At 33.2% G+C, this 18,290-nt stretch overlaps 2 protein-coding genes and 1 long non-coding RNA gene across 6 annotated transcripts; all 3 read left to right on the forward strand.

Moving 5' to 3' along the window:
- Positions 1-5,600: 5,600 nt before the first annotated feature.
- On the forward strand, positions 5,601-10,505 carry LOC145117789 (uncharacterized). Of its 4 annotated transcripts, XR_013712794.1 has the most exons (8): positions 5,601-6,962; positions 7,222-7,458; positions 7,956-8,065; positions 8,176-8,272; positions 8,988-9,060; positions 9,413-9,526; positions 9,723-9,901; positions 9,974-10,505. It is a non-coding gene; the product is annotated as an uncharacterized LOC145117789 (long non-coding RNA). The 4 variants fall into 4 exon arrangements; XR_013712792.1 differs by lacking the exon at positions 7,956-8,065 and having other exon boundaries at positions 9,413-9,638; XR_013712793.1 differs by lacking the exon at positions 7,956-8,065 and having other exon boundaries at positions 5,605-6,962; positions 7,222-7,445.
- Positions 10,506-10,898: 393 nt separating this feature from the next.
- On the forward strand, positions 10,899-13,399 carry LOC145117787 (NAD(P)-binding Rossmann-fold superfamily protein). Its single transcript, XM_079054114.1, has 6 exons — positions 10,899-11,516; positions 12,049-12,201; positions 12,346-12,439; positions 12,508-12,590; positions 12,700-12,853; positions 12,994-13,399. Exons 1-6 carry the CDS (start codon positions 11,295-11,297, stop codon positions 13,227-13,229), a joined length of 942 nt encoding a protein of 313 aa, XP_078910240.1. The 5' UTR covers positions 10,899-11,294; the 3' UTR covers positions 13,230-13,399.
- Positions 13,400-15,097: 1,698 nt separating this feature from the next.
- LOC145117788 (NADPH-dependent aldehyde reductase 1, chloroplastic-like) lies at positions 15,098-16,407 on the forward strand. Its single transcript, XM_079054115.1, has 4 exons — positions 15,098-15,220; positions 15,303-15,679; positions 15,761-16,116; positions 16,210-16,407. The coding sequence occupies exons 1-4, from the start codon at positions 15,098-15,100 to the stop codon at positions 16,230-16,232; spliced, it is 879 nt and encodes a 292-aa protein (XP_078910241.1). The 3' UTR covers positions 16,233-16,407.
- The last annotated feature ends 1,883 nt before the right edge of the window (positions 16,408-18,290 follow it).

Below are 18,290 nucleotides of genomic sequence, written 5' to 3' on the forward strand. Positions count from 1 at the left end.
TACAATCTTGGAGTATGACTCTAAGAATTGTTTTGGAACGAAGTATGACTCATCTTCTTGATTTAACCACTTCAACAATTCATGACTCCTCTTTTTAGCCATAAGAATGCATTAAGATGTCCTTAGAGGATCAATTGTGATATGATTTCATAATCATTAAGATGATCATAAAACATGATACTAAAGTACTCTCCCATCTTTTCAGATTTGAGAAACTTTTATCTTTCTGCCTAATTTGATTCTTCTCATCCGTTCTGCCATACATGGAAACTTTTCCAATGTTTTAGAATTATACTTAAACTTGTAAGTATAACCCTATTTACTAAAGTTTAGTAAGTCATGATGAATAGTCTTATCGATCTTTGTGGTGGACTTGACCAGTGCATAAGAATGTGTACTCAATCCCTTAGTCCTTCACTTGACTCACACATACATGTGAACAAGGAATTAGTCTTAATTTTCCAAAGATGAAAATTCTCATTCATCATACAATACAACTTGCATGATTCCAAGTTTCGATCCAATTGAAACTTGGGTGATGAGAATCTTCCTTATTTGGTAAATTTAGACATTACCACAAACGAAAGAATCAAATTCATATTGCTAATATTGCTAGAAACATACAAACATCAATTTTTCATAAATGCCATTGCAAGGAGATATAAAAAAATAAAACAAAATTTTATTCCTTACAATGCAATTACAAATGAAAACTATGTTATTACATATTTCCTAGCAATCTATCATAACTCTAAGCAGCAGCTCAAAAATCCGATCTTCGAACCATGCGATTGAAATCCATCTTCGCGATCAGATTCAACATACTCTTCCTTTAAGCTTCCTTCCCTTTGCATGATCCTACAAAACATCAAAATGCAACCTAGTCACATCATGTATTAAGAATCAACAATTAGAAACTTAACAGAGTTAGACAGTAGACTTACCTGAAACAGAACCATACAATCTGATTAAACTTCTCAGGTAGTCTGGGCAGCTTCGATTCCAATGTCCCTGTCTTTGGCAATAGAAACACACAGGCTCACATGGAGCAGTCTCAGATTTGGCCTTTCTCTTGTGATCAATACTTTTGACCATGCCCAATTCCTTTCCTTTAGGAGAAGGAATCTTTTCTGGGATGTCCATGTCAGCTTCGGATGTAGACCTTCCAATCAGATTGCTTGACCATTGCGCCAAATCCTTGTTGATTCGACAGTAATTAGCAAATAGGTAAGATCAATTAGGGTCATGTCGTGATCTGTCACATAGTAGTCTTTAACGAACTCACTATACGACTCGGGAAGTGACTGAAGGACCCAGTCAATAGCCAACTTCCTTGGGAAGACGACACCCAACAACCTTAGCCTGTCAATATGCAGCTTCATGTCCAAGACATGAGCACATATAGGCTTTCCATCTTTGTGTTTACTATCCAATAGGGATTGAGTGATCCTGAACTTTTCAAGTCTTCGAGCTTGTGGGTCAGGGAGAATGATTGGAGGAGGTGGAGGAAGTGAAGTATCATCTTCGAGAGAAAAACTTGTTCTAAAAGATTTGGGTAGACCATAGTTGTTTGAACTAGACATCTACAATGGGAGAAATTCAAGTTAGTTGATTTAAGCCCTTAATATAACACCCAATATGAAATATTAAGGCTAGGACCCAACACAATATTTTTCATGGTTCTAAAAAACACGCCATGGAGCGCCTCAAGGCATGCCATGACGCGAGGCGTGGTGTAGCCGTTACGAAAACGTCCAAGGTGGGTTTGTTAAGCGTGACGCCCAAATAACGTGGCAAGGCGCGCCTTATCGCGATATGGCGCGAGTTTTTTTCAAGGTGCGAGTATTTTTTGTTTTTTGTTTTTAAATTTTTTGATCGGGCCTAAAATAATTGAGTTTTTGTTAACTTTTTATATTAAATACTAATATAACACTTCTAAAAACTTGATATACTTGATAAAAATCAATAATTATATGATTTATTTCTCTTAATATATATAAAATAGTCACGCCTTGAAAAACGCCATGGCTCGCCAAGGCTTGTCATGGCTTAACTTTTACCTTGCCGCCAAGCGACGCCTCACGTTATTTAGAACCTTGATATTTTATAACTTGGAAGAGGGATGCTGTAATCCAAACTATAAAATATTTGATGGTAGGCGAATGACGATTCACCAATTTCCACCATGAAAAACGAAATAGGTATTATGTTTTAATTGGATTGAAACTCCTAGATCTTTTGAGATTCATTGAACTTTTCAATGGCATGTTTAAATCTCGATTATGCCCTCTCAAGTCTGTGACTAGGATGCCGAGGATCACAAACAAGGTGTGAATAACCATGCAAATTAACTTGGTACCCTTAATTTTTATCACCTAATCGATGTGTCGGTTAACCGCACGCGCTCCACCAATCTATGATAAATATTAAGTTACCCTTTGCCACTCTTACTAGTCCATGTTAGTGTGTCGGTTAACCACACACGCTCCACCAACGACTTGGTAAGGTACAAAGTGTAATTTCATGGGTTAGCACCAAATTCACATTTTCCTAAAGTAACTAAGATTGGGAATTTATAAGTGTTTAGTTACTTTATATTTATCATTATACTTTTAATGAAGGGAGAATTAGAGTCCTACCCTACCCGTTCGGCTAACGACCCTCCACCAGTCAAGGAAGCGGTGGGTGAGAGTGGACACCCATTAAACTGCCATTTTATAGGCAGTAACCTTATACCCCCCTTATATATCGGCTTCGTGAATGAGGCCTACTAAAGGTAAGATTGACTTTTACTCTTATATATATATATATATATATATATATATATATATATATATAAATATTAAACATATAATATTATAATAGTATAAGGGTTGAAGTTTAAACTATTTAAAATTCTAGGGTTTGGAACTAAAGTATTCAAAAGTGTAATTTTACAAATTCCAAAACTTGAGGGCAAGTTTTGAACAATTTTAATTGAATTTCGTTTGATTAGGGCAAAGTTCCTTAAAAACTCAAATAACTTTTGGAATCTATAACATATGAGTTTAATATGACTTTTAATGGCAAGACTCTTGAAAATCCATAACTCGAGGACAAGTTATGGATGGCATAAAACAATTTATGGGAAAAAACTCTTTAAAACCACAACTCATGACTTTTAAAGACTCATTAACAAGAAAGACTTTTGGTTTTCCATTACTTGAGGACAAGTTATGGAATCCATTAAAGGATATTTAGATCATCTAATAAACAAACAAACATGTCAAGAAAAACTATGATCTAGATTAAACTCATATGAACAAAACAATTCAAATCAACCAATTTTCATGTAATTGGCCTAACCATTAAACTAATACAAAACATGAAACTTTTGACAATTATCTTTTGAATTGGATTAGAATGATCATTAGCACATCAAAAACAGGTTTATAAGTTCAAAAATAGCTTAGGGTAATGATTCTAGTCCAATTCCAGCATTAAAAGTGGAAAATCTGCACTCTGGGCCTCCTACTCGCCGAGTGTATGAACCTACTCGACGAGTAGGATGATTTTACTCTTGGACTCGGCGAGTCCCCCAGTATACTCAGCGAGTCCACAGTCCAGAAATCCAAATTTTCGATTTTTTCAACAATTGCATCAAGTATAATTGAAAACCAAGCCTAGTCTCTGATACCACTGATGGGTTATGAGCATTCTAACACTCCTATGGTGTGCATGCAACCCTATGTGCATTGGATCTATGTTTTCACTATTATACATGCAAATATACAAAATTCCAAAGCATCATCCTAACTAGCATGTTATGGAGCAACTATACTACAAAATTTAGTTAGATGACATACCTTTTGATGGAGCTTGAAGTCTTGAACCTTTAAGAGCTTAGCCCCAATAGTGTGGAAGCCTCAAGTGGAATCACAAATCACCAAAACAACTTGGAAAACTTGAGAGAATAGTATACACTTGTCAAAATCGGCTATGCCCTCTTTCTTCACATACTAGTACCAATTCCAAGTGCCAAGGACCTCTTTATATAGTATGGTGGATTAGGGTTACATCCATGAGGCCAGCCTTTGGAGGTTAAGGTGTTTAAATATGGTGCTAAACCCTGGAAATTAGGGTTTCACTCTGGCAGCCATACTCGTCGAGTTGAGGCTCTCAACTTGTTGAGTAGACTTTAAGTTCCGCGTCCAAATTCCGTTCCTACTCGACGAGTTTGGGGCCTCCAACTCGTCGAGTTCTTGTACAAAAATGAATAATCCTGATCTAAATTACATAGCAGGAACTGGGCATTACATATTGGTGTATGTTGTTATACAAATATGATAATTTAATATACTACGATATCGTTATAGTATGCATTGTCGAGGTGATAGTATGCTATAGTTTGATGAAATGAGTTTAGGTGATAGCTGATATATGAAATGGGAAATAAACGCGATGTACTTAGTTTGGACAGAGGATTCCCAAAGGGGTGGTTATGATAGTTGTGAAACATTGGTTAATCTTGACATTGTTTCCAGGTGATAATTTATAAGGTAAAATGATACTAGTAAGTTTCATGTAGTGTCAGCATATCAGGAAAGAATAATCAGCCAGTATAATTTAATTAGCATATTGGATGTGACATATATCTTGGGTGATAAGTTAAATTTGTAAATGATGCTATGTGTTATTATGTTATTGTAGTTATTGTTCATTAAGCCTTATGACTTACAATGTTTGTTATTTTTGTGTTGCAGATTAGGTGGTTGTAGTGCCCGACTCAAATCATGTACTTGACGACAATACGATTTCTGATGATAACTTCTTGTATTCTAGTATGCTAGTGTACACCAAAATATTTATAAAGTTGTAAATAAAAGAAATTTTATTGGAGTGTACTTAGTGCAAAAACATGGGTGTTACAGTAAATTCATATAATAAATATTATTATTTTGTTAGATGAAGATTAATAAATTATAAAATTCATTGATATTTTTGTTTCAAATAAAGAAATTGTAAGTGTTAAAATATATTTATATTTAATTGTGTAAGATAATTACCAAATGTATAAATACGATTTATTTCATTTTAAGAGTATTTACGTCAATTTGTAAAAATCTAAAAAAAACTTTTTATTAAGCGCTAGTTGAAAAAGATTTTAGATTCTAAATCTTTTATTTAACTCAAAAGACAAAAGTTCCTACCGCCAAACAAATTTGGAATTGTTAATTTATTTTATTTTTAACTAGAAGCTACAAGCTCCTTAAAAGGTGCATGTTAAACACAACCTAAAACTCATATTCTATTTGTTCCTTATATTTGTGCAAATGCAAATGCTATTTGTATTTATTTATTAAATTGTATTTTTTTTTAATTTATGGAATAAGGAGATGTCAAAAGAAAGAAAGACCACATAACACCTAGTTTTGAGTTTTGGTAAGAAAAAAGGAAATAAAATATGAAGAAAAAAAGAAAGAAAATTGAATTTTGGTGTTCATGAGTTAGAAAAAAAAACAAGATACACCCTTATTTATATTTATATATACATAAAACCTTAAAAAGTCGGCCTATAGTATACTTTTTTCTCTTTCTAAATCAGACACTGGCATTTTCCCTCTTTCTTTTTGGGACACCGGTTTTTCATTATGCTTCGTTTCTCTACGCATGTCGGCTGTTTGATTCTTCTTATCTTAAATTTTGCTTCTCCTCCAATAGTATTTGTTTCCGTTTTCCTTATTTCTTCTTTCGTTATTCTTTACTCTTCCTTCCTCTTCGTTTTGGCCGATCCAACCTTTTCCTCTACTGAGTATCACCGCCTTTCTTCTCCAATCTGTTTCTTCACAGACTCAAATATTTCCCGAATGGACACTTCCTCTACGGTTATACTATTTCATCTCTATTTGTCTGCGTTTTCTATGTTTCATGCTTTTACGTTTTTGTTCACTGAATGTGATTTTCATTTTAAGGTTGTTTGATGTTGGGTTTGGGTTATTGGTTGGGTCTTTCTTCGAAATTTTGTGTGTGGGTTTTTGGTAATCGATATCCCGAGTTGACTTGAAAGTTCTGAATATCATCGTCGCTCAGACAGGTATTCAAACCGCACCAGTTGAATCACCGTTTTTCTCTTCCAATCACAGATTACCACAGCCTCCATCTACTGTGTTCTTTGAGAGTATATCATATTCTCATATACTCTCATTTCCGGCCATTCTCAAAGCTTCATAATTTTTTCTCCGATCATCTCACAACCACCACCACCACCACCCTTGACGCCGCCTTTTCACCACCTCCGTCTTTCAGAGCCATGAGCGCCGGCGGTCGGTCCGTAGTTCCAACGAAGTGTGGAAGTGACGGACTCCACCCCGATTTGATCATTGTTTCTCACAGGTGGAGAAGGAGACGAACCTGACGCCAGACCTCCGACTTTGACTGCTTCCTTTGATGGGTTCCGATTTTCATTGTTCTTCACCATCATTGACGCCATGTATTTCATTTCTGATTTGTTTGATGGGTTCCGATTTTGATCGTTCTTTACCAGATTGAGGCGATGATGAATTTTATTTGCGAAAAAAGTTGGGGTATCGAGCACCGGGTGAAATTCGGGTCGGTATTTTGGCAGGGCAAGTCGGAAGGCATATTGACTCCGTCTTTACTTTATGTCCAGTTTCGTGCGTCTTCTTCAACCATAGCACCGCCATCTTTTCGTCTCCTTCGATGCTTGCCTGGTCTATTCCTACAATAGTGAACTGACTTGTGAATAGTACCGTTCTTCCATCTTTTGTGTTTTCACTGCGATTCAAAGTCAGATAAGGAGATTGAAGGCAAGCAAGCTTTTGCAATCAATCGACAAGTACAACTAATCGAAGGCTCCGTCATGCATAAATCGACCAATATTTATGTGCTGTAATTTTCGGTTCTTATCATCTTCGAAGAACAATAACTCTGACCACAAACAAGTACCCAGGAACTTGATTAAGGTACGTTTCAGCCCAAAAAAATTCCACTTTCATGCTTTGTTGATTTCGGGTAAAACATTTTCTGTTTTTTTATACATTATTCATACAATCAAAAATTCATTATTAGTTTTTTTTTAGTTTTATACATACAGTTGTGTATTTACAAGGCTCTACACTTGGAATTCGTTGTTGATTTCTCCTTCCCACACCTCAAATAGCTTAACCAAAACCATCAGCTGACGTTTGTTTTTGTTGTGATTGTTCCATGTCGCTATTTCAGGAGCCTCAAGTGGCCTTGGGACTGAAACTTCAGTTCAAGAGTTCTTGCATTTTGTAGGCTCCATGTACTTATGTTTGTTAGGAATACGTCGGCAGGAGGATTTGAATGAGTTAGTTGGAGATGTTGAGTACAGGTTTGGGAAGTGGAAAGACTCAACAAGGTTACTACTTTTGGATGAGAAACATGGCTATAAGGCGTTCGATGAAATGCCTGATCCGATTAAGGTATTAATTCCAGGTTAGTTTACCTAATTCATTGGTTGATTATATTTGTTTGATTATCCATTTTAAATGAATGAGGTATCCATCGTAGCTATTAAAAGTCCCAACTAAATTTACTTTTCTGCCCCTATGTTTCTGGATATTGAATTATGGAATGTTTTGAATCGTGTTTGTGAAAAAAAAATTGATTTTATGTTTCATGTTCCATATAGTTCTGTACTTCTGTAATTCTGTTTTAGAATCTATATAAATGCTTACTAAAATTTATTTGTTACATGGCGTTTTTCATAACCCAGAAGATTATTTAATAATACATATAATTGTCATAATAAAGTATTAATTAGTAACCATTCTAGAAACGTCTAAATGATCTTATTCATACAGATTAAGTAAATAAACCTTATGTGGGTGCAAGTAATTGGATTCTACAGGTGTATACTAACTCTATTGTTATTTTTTTGCATTTTTTTTTGTTTTTTGAAATTATTGATAGCTTTTTCTTCCTTAATTTAGAAAGTTGCAGAGCAACTAAAGAAGGATCTTGGTAGTATTGATATTTTGGTGCATTCACCTGCCAATGGAGCGGGGCTTTGTTGTTTATGAACACGAATATAATAAATATAGTAATATACGTTAATATATACCATTTTTTTACTTACAAAATGATTAAATATTTGATCACGTGACTACGTTGCTATTATGGATATCGAATTTTAAATTTTTTTGGATGCAGGGTTTAATCACAAAGGAGAGAGGTTGTATTGACTCAGCAGTTGCACCATTTACTAAAGATATTGGACCTCCATGAGGGATCGGATCTTCTTGAAGTGGTATACTAATATATCTATTTTTGGAATAATTGTGTTTATTTAATTAATTATATGAAAATGAAACACTTTAAAAAAATTTATATACTTTAGAAATGGGGATAACAAATTTATGCTTTTTTGTAGGTAAAAAAGATCAAACTTGATGTTCTTCTTGGTTTATTTCAAATTGGAAGTGTTTTAAATGACCATATATGTATTTTTTTTAGTGAGTATAATTTTTTTTATTAATTTTAAGCTAAATTACAGAAAATAACATTATATTTTGGAAAATGTTGCAGTTTAACAACTAATATCATATTTTTTTTCCCATCAAACCACAAAATAAAAAGATATTTTCCCATATTAACCATTTTGGCACATTATATATCAGGTTTCGTTGGTAATTTTCCAAATTAAACATATTAGCATGTTACGTTTTATCATGTTAAAATAATTATTTTGAAAAAAAATGTTTGAATCTTTCATGGCTTGATTAAAAAAAAATATTAAGTGATTAAACACTAAACTTTTTCAAAATATAATTGTTTTTCTGTGATTTGCCCTTAACTTTATAGAAATATTTTTACACATTGTCCTAAGATATCTACTACCTAAATATGAGATAATTTTTTTTGCAAATAAGTATTTGTTTTTTCATTTTAAAAGAAACTTCTAAATTTACTTTTGTTGCATACACTCATGAGTCCATGTGTTTGTTGTTGTATTCTATATTCAGGTGCTTAGAGCCATACGGGACTCAGATTCCACTAAACCTGCTATTTTCGACATGTCCAATCCCACTTTGAATGGTTTGTCTTTCTGAATCCATTATTCGCATAATATTTTTGAAGGACAATGAGGGTATTTTGGTCATTTGGCAAAATAAAAATGAATAATGAAATTAAATTTCTTCCACCCAATCTTAGGAACAATGAACAAAAAGGAATCATGAATTCCAATTCTATCAGATTCCCTTAGAATCCGTATGAAAATATAGCTTTTGGAAGTGGAAGCCCTTTTGAGCATGTTGATCTCCGTATTATTACTTCTTAAATTTTCAATTTTTTTTTCATATTTATGTATCAATATAATTTAAATTCAATTCCATTCTTCTGTTTTTTTTCTTAATTGTTCTCACAACATTATTATAATTTATAACAGGTAGGAAGAGCTGGAAGACATCACCAGGTATGGGTCAAAGGAATTATTTGTTGATGAGAATGATGAGGCTATGAAATCAAGACAAATCCAATACCATGATGCTGCAATAGATAGGTATATAACGTAGATATATACTCATGTTTATATTTGTCCTGATTAAGCTCATTATATAAAAAAGAAACAGCTCTAAATGGTTTGTTATACAACATGGTCGAAGATTTAAAAGGTAAACAACTTATTTTTATTTTTGTTAAACTTTAAACATTACTAAAATGTTGTCTTTTATCTTCCACAATCTTTAAATTTTCAGGAAACATTCAGGTTTATTGCAGGATTAGACCTGCATTACATTTAGAACTGACACAAAGAACGTGCTTGATTACATTGGAGAAGATGGGTCATTAGCGGTTTTAGATCCTTTAAAACGTCATAAAGATGGAAAAAAGTTGTTTCAATTCAACCGCGTTTTTGGTCCAACTGGTACTCAAGGTAATAATAAAATTCAAACATTTTTCCACAATTCTAGAACCTTCTGTTGACTAATGTTTTGACTGTTATCAGAGGAGGTTTTTTGCCGACAAGAGAAAAAAGCCAAACACAGCGCCAACGGCGCACATGATTCCCTTCTAGTTCATAATCCATAAACAAAGACGAACTTCAAAACCCTTCAAATTTGGAAGGAAAATTAGAAGAGAAGATTATGCATCCATTATCTTTTGTTCTTTTCTCTAATTCTTTCAAAAAATAATTTTGAAAACATTTTTTTTAGTTATCTCTTTAAATTGAACTTATAAACAAAATATAAAAAAGAGAAACAATGTAAAGAGAAGAAACATAGATTTTAAAGGAAAAGAAGCATCCTTGTTTCCTATTAATGGGAGAACATTCGTCTGAGTTTGGAAGACGAAAATTATGTGTATCAAATCCATACGCTTTATCCAAACAATTAAACATCATCAAACCCGAACCCTTAACCGAACCCCCTATTTATTTGAGCTAAATGTAAATAAAAACAACATAATTTATTTATTTGTATATTATATTATCTCTCATTTAATTTAATCCTCTATAATAAATGAAAATATTTTTGTCACTTGTCATTCTCTTATGCATTATGTCACATGTTATTTTGTGGTAAATTTAGATTAATATATATATATATATATATATATATATATATATATATATGTGTGTGTGTGTGTGTGTTTGTGTCTGTGTCATTTTATCGGTTTTATTTTTATTTTTATTAAATTTCATATAATACTTAAATATAATAAATGTCATAATAAATATATATCCAATTCATTAATGCAATTTTACTTATAATTTCTAAAATTTTAAATTGAATCCAATTATTTTGGTTGTTTATTTATTTAAGTTATCAGTTTAAATTTAAAAGATAAATAAACACTTTAATTTTAATAATTAAATATTTTAATTTTTTCTTATAAATTTTAATTTTTTAAATTGTTAGATTTTCATGTTTGTTTATTTTTTTCAATAAATTCATGTAATATATAAGTCTCGCAACTAGATTTTATTACATAAATATATATTCTTTTAGTTTTTTTTATCACAACACGATACTTTTACAAATATACCAAACTATAATATTTTGTTTTCAGTTTTCATATACACACATTATTCTTTATAAAACTATATTTGGATGTTGATTTTATAATTATGTAAAAAAAAATCAAATCATAATGTTAGTATAAAAAAACAAAGATATAATTGTCTTTTAAATAAACAAATCAATAACATTTCATTGCAATGGAAAAACCCAAAAAGTTATGAAAGCAGAGTTACAACGTGGCTAGTAGCTTGGTTGGCCGACTGGTAGCGCCACGTGAATGGTGCAAGTCCGTCCACGCCATACGCCATGCGAATTGCTTCTCTTCTTCACCTCTGCAACCTAACATCTGCTCTGTTTGAGTTCAATTCCAAAATGAAGCTTCATCTTCTCAACCGATGTCTATTCTCAACAGCTAACCTTACATCTATGATCAAATTAAGAGCATCTTCTTTTTCTACTTTTGCATCTAAACGAGAAGGCGGTGTTTCCCTGGTGCAAGGAGCTTCAAGAGGCTTAGGGCTTGAATTCGTAAGTTTGAAAACTCCCTACTCCATTGACATCTATAATTGGATTAGGGCTATTCTTGTACCAGTTTATGCTTCATACCTCATAAGGGATTTCTTGCCATTTTTTTTCACAATAACGCATAAATTGATAACGAATAACAACAGTGATCCTATAAGCGTTTTACAAAGAAACATGACTACATAACTTTATTGTATAATGAAGTATTTTAGACTTAAACTTAAATGTACTTTTCTATGAGCTATGGAATTCTTTCGTTATCAAGCAATGTAATTGTTCCCTCTGTTAAAAAGTAAAGACATTGGCCTCTAAAGATCCGATGATTAATTTCACTTCAATTCTAGGTAAAATGTGATTAATAAGCTAAACCTTTTACGTAATTATACTCATTCATCCTAATATATTGATGTCTGATAATTAGAGGCATCAAGTATACAAATCAAAATGATGCTTCTTTCTTTCTCCTATGTGATAATTTGAATCGAGTTAATCTAAATATTATCTTCTTTGATTTTCTTGTATGTATGCTTTACAGGTGAAGCAATTACTAGTGAAAAATTCACAAGAACATGTGATTGCTACATGTCGAAACCCCAATGGAGCAGCAGGATTGATTGAATTAAAAAACAAATTTTCTGAAAGACTCCATATTCAAAGGTTGGATCTTACCATTGAAAGCACAATAGAGGTTACCTCTTGTCACTTTTCTTTTACCATGGAAACCTTGAATAACAAGAATAAAATAAAGACTTTATTTCTAGTTTTGATCCGTTTTACATACCTGATTAAATCAACAGTATTTTAACAACCAACTAACAAGACTTTATATCAGGAGTGTGCAAGGGACATAAGTGAGAGACATGGCTACTTAAATCTTCTTGTTAATGCATCTGGTATTCTTTCAATACCTGATGTTATACAACCAGGTATATTTAAAATTTAAATTTATGTCAAATCTTTATTATCCCTAATTTATACTTGATTTTATATACAGAAACAACATTGACCAAAGTAGAGAGATCATCTTTGATGCTTGCTTATGAAATCAACGCAGTGGGTCCTACTTTGGTGACCAAGGTATGACCATCTACTTACATAATTCATAAATTCACTAGCAATATTTCCCTTTTTTCGAGTAGAGGAATTTTAAATATTCCATATATGAAAAAAATAAATAAAAAAACAGCATATGTGGCCTTTGCTAAAGGCTGGAGGTGGAAGTGGGACCCAAAGAGATGTTGCTGTTGTTGCTAACATAAGCGCCAGGGTTGGGTCAATAGGAGACAACCGTTTAGGTGGATGGCATTCATATCGAGCTTCCAAATCTGCACTTAATCAGTGTAAGGGCCTGGACTGAATGAGAGTAAATTACCATTTTACCCTTCTATCTGGAGTATATATATATATATATATATATATATATATATATATATATATATATATATATATATATAAGTACATTGCTATGATGATTCTGCAGTGACGAAATGTATAGCTGTTGAATTTGCAAGAAAGAAGGATCCGATTATATGCATTCTGTTGCATCCTGGAACAGTGGACACTGATCTTTCTAAGCCATTTCAAAAAAATGTTCCAAAAGACAAACTTTTTAGTAAAGAATTCTCAGTAGAAAGGCTGTTGGGGATTATCAACAGCAGCAAGAGCCATGATAATGGGAAATTCTTTGATTGGGATCATAAGGAAATTACTTGGTGATTGGGAATTGAGGTATTTGATTATCCCTAATCTTTTGATTATATATGGAAACAGATCTCACTATACATGTTGAAATAAGGATTTATGACACTCATTGAAAAGATTTACATTATTTTAATTTGTATTTAACATCATGACATTCGCTCGTATTCAATGTTTTAAAATGTTGAAATGATTTGTTGAGGAATAATATTGTTGACATGTCATTTTGTTTCGTGACATGAAACAAATTGAATTGGCTTTCATTTCTCGTGATCTTAGCTTTCATATTTTGTGTTCCCAGCTTTTGTGTTTGTGTTAATTATCGTCTCTAGTTTCAACATTTTTTCTAGTAACGATACAGATGAAAACCCTACATGTAAACAATCACAAACCAACATAAGTAGTGGTAGATTGTTTAGTGACACATGTTATAATCTTATATGAGGAGAATGATAAGCAGGAAAAAAAGATAGAAGAATATTTATTTTTTCTTTACTGACCATTCAAGTTTTTGCTACAATCTACATTTTCGTTTAGCGATAAGATTATATATAACGGAAAACAAGACTTACACAACAATAACAAAATCTACCTCTTCTAATAAATGAAACCTAGAAATGACACGTGTCAGTTTTTTAGAATGTCTCTTTGACACGTAAATGGTACCTATGCGTGGTAAATCGTATTAGATTTGGTCTTTATGATGAATTTCTTCTAAAGATTGTCTCTAAGTTTAAAATTTCTGGCATAAACCCTCTTTTATGAGTCACTCCGTTTGTTAAGCACCATTAAGTACATACCGTTTCTCTGAAATGATTAATATACCAACATTATTGATGCCTCGTGGTTGTGGGGAAGATTATTATGAGAGAAACGAAGTCAAATTATTTAGTTTTTTTCCGGTATCCAAAGGAAGAACTATTATTCCCATTGTAAAGGTTTATCAAGATTGAGTTGATGATATATGTGTATATGCAAAAAATAGGGTACCTTATGTTTTTGGAGATGTGCTTGGTTTGTATAACGTTTAGATTTTGTAATGATTTTTTTGAAGTATTATGTGCTTTGATTTGAATCTAATTTCGCGTTAGATATTTTCTTTATTCATGAATCTGTACATTACATTTTGATAAATGGTTCGAAAATGTTGGTTATGTGGAATTAAGTTGGGATACATCAATATTATGGAATTGAGATGACGAATGGCTTAATTAAAAGCTTGGATCAAGATGATGAAATTAAGTTTCAGAATTCATGGGTGGTTGTGGTGGCGGTCAATGGTGGTGGTGGTTGTTATAGGTGGTGGTATATATACGGTGGTGCCTACGTATTGTTATAAGTTTTTAAGATAAATTTTTGAAATGGTTCCCATGACATCAAAGGACATATCAGGCGATGCATAAAAAATTAAGTAGTTAACCCTTACTTTTAATTTTAAGTTTTTAACAGAGTTAGTAGAAGACCGTTTATACATGCAATTTCAAACTTATGGATCATCGTTATAAAAAATTGCTTATATAGATCAAATTTGACAGGTTTACTAAATAGAGGGACCATTTATGTTATTTTGTCTTTGTTATATAAAACCATCAATATCCAGTGAGAATGGAATAGTTGGCAGTCAGCACCAATACATACATGCTTCTGACACGTAGATCATGAGAGTGACACATATACAACTTGTAATCGGTGTAACTCGGTCATACATCCTGCAACTTCAAAGCTAAACTCGCCACGTATATACCACCACATCTTACTTGTCATCACTTATCACCCTCTGCATACCATGCATTCCCATCCTATATATAGAGCTCGAATCCGTCACTTTGATCTCCATTTAAACTCATTTCATATCTTAACTCGAATCAGAAAGTTTTGCAGCAACAATGGCGACCGACGGTAAGAACTTCCCACGACAGAAACAGGATACGCAACCAGGGAAAGAACATGTCATGGATCCTATCCCACAGTTCATTAACCCTAATTACAGACCTGCTGATAAGCTCAAAGTAATATCCTTGTGTTCTTCATTATATTTTCAAGTTTGAGATTGCATCGATAGCTGTTCTTTGATCATGTGTCATCATGCAGGGTAAGGTGGCGCTGGTTACTGGTGGAGATTCCGGCATTGGAAGGGCTGTTTGTTATTGTTTTGCGAGAGAAGGAGCAACTATTGCCTTCACTTACGTGAAAGGTCAAGAAGACAAAGATGCGGCAGACACCTTAAAGATCATTAACGATTCCAAAACCAAAGATTCACAGGAACCGATTGCCATACCTACCGATTTAGGGTACGACGCCCACTGCAAAGCGGTGGTGGATGAAGTCGTCGGAAAATATGGTCGTATTGACATCTTGGTGAACAACGCCGCGGAGCAGTATATGTGTAAAACCATTGAAGAAATCGATGAGAATTGGCTTGATAGAGTCTTTAGAACCAATATCTACTCCTACTTCTTCGTAACAAGGTAAAAGATTAACAAAATTCTTATGGAAGAGATTGATTACAACTCTAGTTAATCATTGGGTTCGTACGTGTACATGCACAGACATGCATTGAAGCACATGAATGAAGGAAGCAGCATCATCAATACAACATCAGTCAACGCCTACAAAGGCAATGCTTCATTGCTTGATTACACATCAACAAAGGGAGCGATTGTGTCGTTTATTAGAGGTCTAGCACTGCAGCTAGCACCCAAAAATATTCGAGTCAACGGAGTGGCACCAGGACCTGTGTGGACCCCACTAATCCCTGCATCGTTTCACGAAGAGAAGACCTCCAAGTTTGGGTCGGAGTGTCCGATGGGTAGAGCCGGTCAGCCTTACGAGATTGCACCCTCTTTTGTGTTTCTGGCGTCGGAGGACTCTTCCTACTTTACAGGCCAAGTCCTCCACCCTAACGGTACATTTTCCGGTCACTTTTTACCAACTTTTTGGGGTATGTGTGCGTTGTTTGTTGCAAGTTGTATAGTTGTAACTTGTCTTCATTTTGCAGGTGGAATGATTGTGAATGCTTAAAGCTATATAGCGGCTATCTACAAGGGGGGAAGCAACTTTTGTGAAGCACTCTTTCCAAGTCTTAAATATATAAATATGTGTAGTCGGTGTAATGTTTTTATAAATGATATGATCGTGTATATATTGATGTGGAATAAAATGTAGCACTTGAATGGATATTGGCATATTGCGCGCTCTTGCTCTCGTCGAGTCTATTCGTAAATCGTACTACAAGATAATTAAAAATCAGAATTTGTGTGGAGCTCGTGTACATTAGTACATTAAAATAGGAAATTAAAGAACCATCGACATGTTTTCATTTGGACAATAAACTGGAGATAAACTAAAATATCTAATCATTTGGTCGTTAATTCGTACTTTTTTTTTTCCTGTAATATCTCGATTATTTAATTACGTTCATTATACTGTTCTGCCAAATCACAAACTGCATCCTTCCAACTTCTAGAAAATAGTACTCTACCCGGAGTTTGAAGTTTTGATTTGGGGCCGAAAAAGAGGGTCCAAAATCAAATTTTATAGTTTTGGACATATGTAACATTTTTAATACTTTATGGATTAATTATGGGGCCACAGCCCCATGGCCCTATATATGCTCCCTCAATGCTTCTTCAATTCTTTGACGCTGCCTACCAAAGCTCAAGTCTAAAGCTCTTCATATATAAAGCTCTTCATATATACACTTCTACCTTTTGTTTTATCTCGTTTTCTCCCAACAAACAAACATCTAAAATAAGATAACATCATTTATATTACAATTATTATATATTTTTAAGAGACATTGACTGATAACAAAGTTCCTTTTAATAGATATTAGAAAATAAGCCAACTTCTAGCTACTAAATAAAATTGCGATTTTCAAAATAAGCCATGGTTGCTTTATTATTATTTTCAGACAATGAACAATTTTGAAAATTGGTCACTACGACAAGAAACGTGGGCATTTGCGGCCGCGAATGTCGCCGCAAAAGTAGGGCTTGTCGTCACTAAAGGTATTAGCGGCGACATGTCGCTGCAAAAAGGTCGCCGCTAATGATTCGTCACAAATGCTATATTAGTTGCCGCTAATACTATTTTGTCGCCGTTATTGGTTTGTCGCCACTAATAGCTACCTGTCGCCGCGAATGTGCCATCGCCGCTAATAGGCTCCTGTCGCCGCTAAAATAATTTTCATTTTTTCTTGTTTATTTAACATTAAAATTATAAAAAAACAATATAACATGTCTAAAAGCTGCTACAGTTTTACAGAAATCTTAACCAAAAATATTAATCCATACACAACCAATCCAAAATATTCTTCCAAACAAAGTGCAACGTATCCAAAATATTATTCCAAATAAAACATTTCATAAAATCTTAAAAAAGTAGCTACTCGTCCTCATCACTCCCATCATTTCCTTCATTATTGGTGACGACAATGAGCGAAACCACTCTTCTAATGTCGCATAACAGGTCGAGTCATTTAGTATCGTTTGCAGCATTTCCAACTACAAAGAAAACAAAATATATTACCAACATATCATAATAACATTGTACTTTTCAAAAATTACCAAAATAAAAAAAAATACCAACATATCAAATTATAACCAAACTATATGATACACAATATTGCATATGCATTATAGCATTATACCTTTTTTTTTAAATTTTCCCATTATAACAGTGTACTTTCCAAAAAATTACCAACAATAAAATACCGACATATCAAACTATAACCAAACTAAATGATACACAATATTACATATGCATTATAACATTGTACTTTTTTTTCATTTTTCCATTATAGCATTGTACTTTCCAAAAACTATCAAACTACAAAATATCAACATATCAAACCATAACCAACATATCATTATAGCATTCTACTTTCCATTATAGCATTGTACTATATACTAAACAAACAATTACCAACATATCATTATAGCATCCTACTTATTTTCGTTTTTCCATTATAGCATTATACTTTTCAAGTTAAACTAACAATTACCTGTGATTGTGGTGGTTCTTGTGTCATCGGTTGTTCCTGATCGTACATAGACACAATCGCATGAGGTTTACGCC

Source organism: Lactuca virosa, chromosome 5, assembly GCF_052849685.1.
Source record: "Lactuca virosa cultivar CGN04683 chromosome 5, Lactuca_virosa_CGN04683_v6, whole genome shotgun sequence".
Lineage (NCBI taxonomy): Eukaryota > Viridiplantae > Streptophyta > Magnoliopsida > Asterales > Asteraceae > Lactuca > Lactuca virosa.